Genomic DNA, 9817 nt, shown 5'->3' with positions numbered 1-9817 from the left:
TGTATTTCAACACAAAGGGTCTGGGCTTATCTTAGACAACATTTTTAAACCATTAAAGAGTGTGGCATCATCTGTTTTCAAGAAATTTGCTAAGCCATTAGCAAAGAAGGCATTAGAATCAGGGGTTTCCCATGCAGGTGATAAAATTGGCAAGACGGTGGCAGAAAAGTCAGGAGACCTAATAATGAAAAAATTAGCAAATTTGAGAAAAGGAGCGACGGCACAAAGGGCAATAGCCCCATCCTCACCCATTAAACAGCAAGATGAAAGTGCTGATATGATCCTCAATAGATTGATATCAGGATCTGGAAGAAGGCGTAGATTTTTCAAATAAATAACATGACAGCAAAATTATATAATGCAATAGTATAAATGGCTTTTAGAACAAGTGAATTATTGCAAAGAAATGAGTTAGTGCGTTTTCAACTCGATGATGTAATTAGAGCCCCAGGTAACGGTCAACATCAAGAAAAGAACGGTTATAGATTCACCATCAACGACCGGAGTTCTTTCTATGATTGGTACAATGCTTATTTCGAGGTTCAATTCCAGTTACAAAAAATAGCAGATGGAGCTGGTTATGCAGCAGCCGATAGAATAACGGTGATAAACGGATCTCATTCATTGATTGCACATATGATGATTAAAAGTGCTGGGAAAATTGTTTATGATACTGACAATCTACATAAGGTCACTTTTGTGAAGAATCTGTTGGAATATTCTGATGATTACAGCAGATCAGTCGGTAAAAACAGTTTTTGGTATTTAGACACAAATGATACGACAGCCAATACTAATTTAGGATATGAATCTAGAAGAGTGCTTACACAAGCTGCTAATGATGATGGAACGGGAGGAGCAAAAAATGTGAATTTGATCATACCTCTCAATCGTTACAGTTTTTTCGAAGAGTTGCAGGATAAAATGTTGGTTCCTATGCAGTTACAATTCAATTTGAATCTCCAGAACGACAATGAACTCATCAATAGGGCAGCAGCAGCAGATGCCGGAAGAGTAGTGATTAACAGATTTCTACTATGGGTTCCAAAACTGACTCCAAAAGACAGTATGTACGACAAATTTGTAAGCTCTTTCATGAAAGAACACAAATGGACATATCAGCGTGAACTATATGCAGTGTCAGCACCTGCTAGAGTCAGTGGTTTTTTTCAGATTTCTTCCAGTATTGACAATGTCAAAGCAATTTTTGTTTATCTACAACGGGCTAAAACCAGAGTTGCAACTCAAAATCCATATATACTTGATACCTTCAAACTAAATGAAGCAAACGCAAACAGTTATTTAACAACATGCAGACTCGAATATGGCAATGGTGTTTTCTACCCAGAAACAGAATATGACAGTGAAAGCAAAGTGAGGATTTTCAATGATCTGATGTCTTATGCAATGCGAAAAAATGATTACAACACCGGAACCCAGTTGAATCTTGCCAATTATAACAGCCTGTATCCACTAATCTATTTCGATCTGTCATATCAAACAGAAAAAGTAACAAGAGACCCTAAACAGTTGATTTTCAGGTATAAAATAAGTGCCAATAGTGCAGCAGATTTCAATGTCCATGCAGTTGTATTGTACGAAGAGTCGGTTGTTATTGACAAGGTGGGTAATGAATTGGTGATCGTTTAATCCCTAATTTGTATATGTTTTTGCAACTGGAATTATATAACATATATTATATGACTGAACTTCATCAAATTAACGTAAGACTCACAGATAATCAAAAAAGAAATCTAAGTAATGCTTTCCATAAAAGGGAAACAATTGTTCTAAGACTGACAAATGATTCTCTTAATGGAAACGACACTCTTTATGTTCCAGCAATGGTGAAAAAAAGATTGCAAAAAAATCGACAATTGAACAAAGGAATGGACATTAAGCTTGCTAAGACCAATATCAGAAAACAAGTAGGCGGAAGTCTTTTGAGCACCGTATTGTCACTTGGTATGAGAGCTCTTCCAGCAATTGGTAAAACCCTCGGGTTGAGTGCTCTTGGTGGTTTAGCAGAAGCTGGAGCCAAAAAATTGTTAGGATCTGGTCAAAAAGGTGGTGCTATGCCATTACCCATGATGATACCTTTCAATGCAATCAATCAACTGATGCCATATCTGAATATGTTTACAACCAAACAGCAAAGAGACATAATGAATGCGGCTCAAACAGGATCTGGCGTTAAAATAACACCGACTAAAACACAATCAGGTGGATTTTTAGGCACTCTGTTAGCTTCCGTTGGAATTCCTATGGCTGTTAATCTGGTGAAAAAGCTGTTTACAGGGAAAGGAGCACCGAGGGTAGGTAGACCACCTTCGTCGAAAAAGGATGGTACAGGTGCACCTAGAATGGGAATGCCCCCTCCATTTTATAGTTATCCGCCATATGTGACTGGTAATGGTAGAAAAAAAAAACATCCTCGACCAAAAAAGGACAAGGGTTACTATTGGGAAAAAACAGTCCATTCAATGGCATACCCATTTTGGGGGCAATATTGTAAAACCAAAATTTCACAAAAACATACCTATGTCCAATCACGATCTGAAAAAATGGTGTAAATATTTAAACATACCAATCAATGATGTACTGTCAAGAGATGAAAAAGTTCCACATAACCATAAACAGGCGTTATTTATTTACAATCTGGAACCAGCTTATATGTCAGGATCTCACTGGGTAGCCACTTATGTTAAGGATAATGTAATAAATTATTTTGATTCGTTTGGTATGCCACCTTTTCAAGAGATTGTAAATCATGCCAAAAAGAAAAATCTGACTTTGTTACATCAAAACAATCAGATACAAAACATACAAACAACAACTTGTGGGTATTTCTGTTTATACTTTCTGAATGAAATGAATAAGGGTAATTCGTATTATGATTTATTACAAGTATTCGACATAAATGATACAATGAAAAATGAGAGATTTATCGAATATTATTTCAGAAATATCTAACTTATATGTATTATGAAATCATATTGTGTCAAACAAAAGAAAGTGACTGAATGTGTTGAACCTTCAGGTTACAAAACAGCTAAAAATGGTAGACTAATGTTCTTTTGCACTTGTGCTGAATGTGGTATTACAAAGACCAAATTTGTTAAACAACAGGGAAACTAAACAGCCCGTTGGGAGCGGGCTTATTTGGTGATATCGCTAATGCAGGAACTGAATTGTTCCTAACAAAAGGAGTACCTTATCTTGGCAAAAAAGCCGTTGAAATGGGTAGATATTATGGTTCCGAATTAATGAGAGACCCAAAATTGCAGAAAAAAGCAATCGATTATGGTTTGAAAAAAATGAATCCTCTACTTCATAAAGTGGGATCAGAAGCTCTCGATCAATTGTCAACGAAAATAAGACCCAAGAAAAAATACACAACAAACAGAAAAGATCTTGATGGCGGTGCTGTTGACATTCACAAAGCTATTGGTAAATTACCGAAACCAAAAGGCGGATGGACATTACCTGGGCATCATTACACCGGACCATATAATGATTTAGAAAATCAACTGAAGTATGACCCAAAAACTGGTCAAATATTGGAAATATATGATATGCCCACTGGAAAAACTGATGCAATAGCAATGCAACACGATGTTGATTATTCCGTCTGCAAGGATGACAGGAAATGTAAAAACAAAGCAGATAGGAAAATGGTTCAAGCTTTAGACAACGTACCGTATAATGAAAGACAATGGGGGCATTGGTTGGCAAGAAATGTTATCAATACAAAGCAGAAACTAGGTCTTGGAGTTTCAAAAAACGGAAAAAGCCGTCGGGTAACTGGCAAGAAAAATTAGCAGATGAATTACATGCATCCATAAGACGCAACTTTACTCGGCGGCGTGTAATCGTAAATCATATCGATGAAATATGGGCAAGTGATCTGGTTGAAATGCAACAGTTTAGCAAATGGAATAAAGGTTATCGATATCTTCTTATGGTTATTGATGTTTTCAGCAAATACGGTTGGATTGTCCCATTGAAGGACAAGAAAGGTGAATCTGTCACTGAAGCATTTAAAACAATATTCAAGGAAGGTAGAAAACCACAGTATTTATGGGTTGATAAGGGAAAGGAGTTCTATAACAAACACTTGAAGGACTTGTTAGACAAAAATGGGATACATATGTACTCCACTGAAAATGAAGAGAAATCCTCAGTGGTCGAAAGATGGAATAGAACAATCAAGTCCAAAATGTGGAAGCAGTTCACAGTTCAAGGTAATACAATGTATCTCGATATGCTGTCCAAACTAGTGAAACAGTATAATAATACAAAACATTCAAGCATAAAGATGACACCCGTTGAAGCTAGCAAAAAGAGCAATGAAGGAACCGTTTACTTCAATCTATATGGCGATATGGAGCCATTAAAACAAAAACCTAAATTCAAAATAGGTGATAAGGTCAAAATATCTAAGTATAAACGGAATGTGTTTGACAAGGGTTACACACCAAATTGGACTGAAGAAGTGTTTACAGTTGATAAGATCCAATACACTAATCCAATAACATACAAACTAAAAGATCTCAGAGGTGAAGAGATACAAGGCAGTTTTTATGAACCTGAATTATTAAAAGCAAAGCAGGATATTTTCCGTATTGACAAAGTGATTAGAAGAGACTATAAAAAGAAACAAGCTTTGGTAAAATGGAAGGGATACAGTGATGAATTCAACAGTTGGGTACCGTTGAAAGACATTGAAAACATATGAATTGTGGTGAAACAAACGCACCAAAAACCATATAAAAAATTATCTAATCCTAGTATATATGGACAAGTTTGAGAATGAGGAAAAGTTTGGGTTTTATTATGAAAGTGATCAGGACTCTGGTTCGGATTCCGATTGGTCACCATCGCAAGAAAGTCTTTCTGAAGAAAGCTGCTGCAGTTCGCAAGAATCTGAGGCGTCAGACACAGACGAGAATATATAAAAAATATTTTCTAAACAAAGGATATGAATGATTCGCAAAGATACAAGTTGATAATCTGGCATTCGTTTTTAGAAGACATGGCAAAAGTCAAGGATAAAATGAAGATATGTTTTCCAGGATATAAAATCCAATATGGTGAAATAGCCAATTATTTTGATCGGCATATTAAAAACCGTAAAAAACATGAAAGACTTTATCCATGGCTTATTCAAGCAAAAAACAAAAAGGAAGGAATACTCTTGTTGTCTTTCAACTATTTGCTTAATTATGAACCCAACGAATCAGAAGACGAAGAAGCGCCCACCACAATTTTACCCAACAGATGGTATTGTGATGATTGTAGAAAGTTTGTGATGAAAAGCAGCAAATACGCACATTTAAAAAGTAAAAAACATAACAGATATAGATGAGCTTTAAAGGATGTAATGTGGTTGATACCATGTTGGTGAGAAAAGTGGTTATAGAACTAATTTGTGATGTAATTATTGCAAATGCTGGGTATATGCATTATATGAGGTCAAAAGGACTGCCATTGTTGCTAAAAGCATTGGAGACAGGTGGACCAAAAGATGAAATTAAGAAAATGTTTAAACACATTGATAAAAGAATGGATTTTCTGTTTTGTTTGTTTCAAAGACATAGCAATTTTGTGAAACCACTAAACATAATAAAAAATATATAAGAAGTTATTTAAACCTATTATATATGAATCCTGAAAAAAAGTTTGATGCATTTTTTGCTTGTGTGATTGGTGACAAAGACTTGAAAGATTTTTTGGAAGATTTAATTGATTCCAATGTGTTGTCTGTTGTTTATCCACCTGTTAAACTGCAATTAGTTAAATCAGGTGATTCGTGGCTGTTAAAAATAACTGATGGAATAAATAGCTACGTGATGCATCCCAATGACATTGATAACAACATGTTGGGAGACATTGAGCAATCTTACAGCAAATATAAACCGGATGAATCTGAAAGTGAAGACGAATCATTGACAGATTCTGATACAGAATTTGCGAAAAGAGAATCATTGAAAAAGGAATTTATGAAAGGTTATGAAAATATATATAAAAACAAATTATCTCTGAATATTATATGAGTCGCAAAAAGATGTATACTGCTGAGGAAATTCAAGAACATAAAAATAAATATGGCCGCGAAACGGCTTGGTATTGTGTGTCATGTAACAATGGAAAGAATTATGCCATGAGAGGAAAACACCAACATTTGAATACTGCTAAACACAAACTAATCGCTAAATTGAAAAACACTGACTAAATGCCCAAATACTAAATTTGCCACAGTTTTATTCAATCGAAACAGATTGACTTGAACTAAGCAAATCTTCGCAAATCCTCCAACTTGACTGAGAACAAATATTTGACATTTTCATGGTATGAATCCGATTCTTTTTTTATTTGTTCCATCTTGCAAACCACTTCATCTCGTGTAAATATTCCTCTTTCAAAACATTTGAACAAAAATGGTAATTCACAAATGTATAAATTACTAATCCGTATATGGTTTTGCATAACTTCATCCCACAGCTTCACCAATTGTCTTTTGGCTTCTTGATTCGAATAATAAGTTCCATTGATGCAATACACCATACATATACATTCAATTAAATTCCACTGTCAATTCTTTAATCAATTGACTTTTTTTATTTGTAATTTGTTCAAAAGCTGCTTCTTTATCATTGTTTGCATATCTTGCCATTGTCTTGTGACGCTTTCCCTGAATAATATTGTCAAAGTAAAACAACTTGTCTTTTTCATTGTCTTTGATTTTTATTTTGATGTCTAGTTTTGCTATACGCTCTTCCAATTGACTTTGTTTTTCTATTTCTACTTTAAATTGAACCTTTTTGGGTTGTTTCAATGGGTTGGCTTTAATGTTAAGCAACAATTCTTTGTATTTTTTCGCATAATCTTCAATGTAAGCATTTTCTATTTTTTCTAGACTTTTTTTGTCATTTGTTGGTGCTTTGATTATTAGTTCAATTTGTGGCTTATTCTTTCTAAATTTATATATTTGGCTTTTTGGGTCTTTCAGGTGACGACTTAATCGTATTGCCAGGTCTTCGCAAGTTGAACCAATATATATCTTATCATCAACAAGGATCTTGTATATTTTGCCTTCTGAATACAGACTGTTAAATTTAGCGTTCGTTAATTCTAAAAATGGCATTGTGCGAATTTTATATCGATTCATTATTTTTGCATTGTTAAGATGTATGTAATCATATTTAGTTGTTCTTGACAAAGCAGTGTACAATAGTTTTTTATCCATCTTTTCCACATCATAGATGTTGTAATGTTCGTTGATGTCAGCACCTTGGCATTTATGGACAGTAACACAAAAACTGGGAATAAAAGACTTAGAAAATGTATGCAAGTCAAACTCCTGATCATCAATCTCAAAAGAATCTTCTGAAACCCTTTGTATTGTAAACTCCATTGTGTTGTATATTTTACGATCTTTCATGTTCTCAGTTGCAATAACCGGCATACCAGCACATACTTTGTATTCTTCATGTTTGTCATTATATTTGAAAACAACTTCTTCATATTCTTTGTCTTTTACAAACTCATCACAGCATCGTTTATTGACTTCTATTCTAGTTTTGTTGAGATAACATATATTTTTGAACAGTTTTTTGTCAATTGATGTGAAGTTTTTTGCTACTTTTCCTGTTTGAAGAAATCTGTCAAGAACTGTATGTGTTTTTTTGTCATATCTACTTGATTTTTCAATATATTCCAAAGTCACGATTTCCGAACACATTTGTCTGATTGTCTTGGATTTGAGATAGTTGTAGCTTATTTGACTTCCTGATTCAACAGGTGAGCATTGATTGGGATCTCCAAACATGTGGACTTTTGTTCCATATAATGTAAAAGCTTTATAAATCATAGTAATCCATTTATTTGGTACCATTGAAAATTCGTCGATGAATACTGTTTTGTTTTTCAAGTCTTTGAGATTTGTTTCTGCTGAACAACCATTCCATTCACAAAAATAAGAATCAAAAGTATGACAAACATCGTCTGCTGCTTCATAACCCATATTCATCAATCTTTCTTTGACATTCTGAACAGCTTTATTTGTGAAACTCAACACTAATGGTTTGTCAGTTGTCATTACCATTTTGCATAATTCAGTTGTTTTGCCAGAACCAGCTTGTCCGTTATGTATACTACCTTCGCCTATTTTGGCTTTGTAAGAATTGTAATCCATGTTTTCTCTGTAATGGCGCTCAAAATATACACATGGTGTGTCTGTGATATATGCTTGACCGATATTCTTGATGTTGAATTCGACGTCTTTTTTGTTTTGCAATATACACCTTGGATTGGTGATAAATATACCATCTGTGTTGTAAGCATATAGCGCGCTTTTTGGACCGTAACACTTACTAATCAGCTTCAAACATTCTAAAATTGCCTGTGAAACAACGAATCTGTTAACACTTGTGTTGTCTGTGAATAACCGTTCGCATTTTTGTTCTTTAATCAAGTAAATTTCATTGTAGCTGTCGATTATGATATTGCGTCCATCTTTGATACCATGTGTCCAACAAGCCATAGCTGTGTCGTACTCTGTACAAGTGAATCCACTGTTTGTTTTGTTGTATTTTCTGCCAAGTTCTCCGATAAAACTATTTGCAAGTCGCTTGGCTTCGCTTTCTGGAAATGTTTCGAATATATGTTTAATGAATGGCTTAAATGTGTCTGGCTTTAGAGCCTTTTTTGTGGTAATTTTATATTTGATTTGCTTTTCTGACATAGTCAATTCGTCAACCAAATAAGAAACCAAATCACCACTATAAAAACCAGCTTCAATCTTCAAAGGTGTACCATAATTGTATAAAATGGTCTCCTCGAGGTAAAATTCACCGTTATGTCTCAAATCACTTCTGCAAGTGTATGGTTCTACTACATCATGTATACTATAAACTGGTATTGGTGATCTGTTGTTTAGTAAAATATTTGGGTATGATTTGGATATGTCAATGCTCACAACATCATCGGGTATATCCTCAGTCGTACACCATTGCAGTGCTCTGGGATAAAAATCATCAAGCATTTCACGTGCATGAACATTGTATGTAGATTGCGGCAAGTAACCACAAGTTTGTCTAAATAATGATGTTGCTAAGCTTGTAAAAGTTTGATTCATCCATTTAAAGTCATGTGTCTTGTATAAATCATGCAATTTATCGCAAATAGACTTTCTGATGTCATACTCGTCGTTCAAGAGATACATATTCTTTTTGTGATCTATGAACCCATCCAACATGCCATTATTGTTCCAATGCAAGTATTCTACATAATAACAGGTGGAATTTATGTATGCATCAATGGCTTGCATCATTTTAACATCTTCAGGCAAAACGATAATGTTGTCATTTTTGTCTAATTCATACAAGTCATCAAATTTATCTAGTTTATGTACATATTCGTGATTTCTAGACCATTTCATGTCAGACATATATTTTAATAAGTCACTACAACCTCCTTGGTTTGCTTTGGCTGCTGTGAGTTTTAATTTTTCGTCTGTGATAGGATAACAATGATGGTCCTTGACCATATAGACCAATGAAATATCACAATTGTGTTTATTTGTATGTGATTTAAATTTTCTGTATGTACTATCGTAAGCATGGATAGAAACATTCGAATGGCAATTTTTAGCCCATTTAATTAATTCTTTTGTTGTCATACGTGGCGGGTCAATACAATATTTGAATATTTCTGTTTTTAATTTTTTGTAATCATATGTTTTAAACCCTCTTTTACCTCTAACTTGGTCCCAAACAAAATCAATAACACAACTGTCTGAACCATATGATTTAGG

General features: G+C 34.3%; 2 protein-coding genes across 2 annotated transcripts; one reads left to right on the top strand and one right to left on the bottom strand.

Annotated features, from left to right (window-relative positions):
• Positions 1-372: 372 nt before the first annotated feature.
• Positions 373-1650, top strand: LOC138020821 (uncharacterized). The gene has a single exon (XM_068867742.1). It carries the CDS (start codon positions 373-375, stop codon positions 1648-1650), a length of 1278 nt encoding a protein of 425 aa, XP_068723843.1.
• A 4927-nt stretch (positions 1651-6577) lies between these two features.
• LOC138020820 (uncharacterized) lies at positions 6578-9550 on the bottom strand. Its single transcript, XM_068867741.1, has one exon. The coding sequence runs from the start codon at positions 9548-9550 to the stop codon at positions 6578-6580; it is 2973 nt and encodes a 990-aa protein (XP_068723842.1).
• Positions 9551-9817: the final 267 nt, after the last annotated feature.

Source organism: Montipora capricornis, chromosome 10 (assembly GCF_036669925.1).
Source record: "Montipora capricornis isolate CH-2021 chromosome 10, ASM3666992v2, whole genome shotgun sequence".
Taxonomy (NCBI): Eukaryota; Metazoa; Cnidaria; class Anthozoa; order Scleractinia; family Acroporidae; genus Montipora; species Montipora capricornis.
Note: the sequence above shows the minus strand (reverse complement) of the source record. Positions and strands in the feature narration are given on the sequence as shown.

Bases quoted from the DNA above. Each gene is read 5' to 3' on its own strand.
- LOC138020821 (XM_068867742.1), top strand. From the start codon at position 373: ATGGCTTTTAGAACAAGTGAATTATTGCAAAGAAATGAGTTAGTGCGT.
- LOC138020820 (XM_068867741.1), bottom strand. From the start codon at position 9,550: ATGGTCAAGGACCATCATTGTTATCCTATCACAGACGAAAAATTAAAA.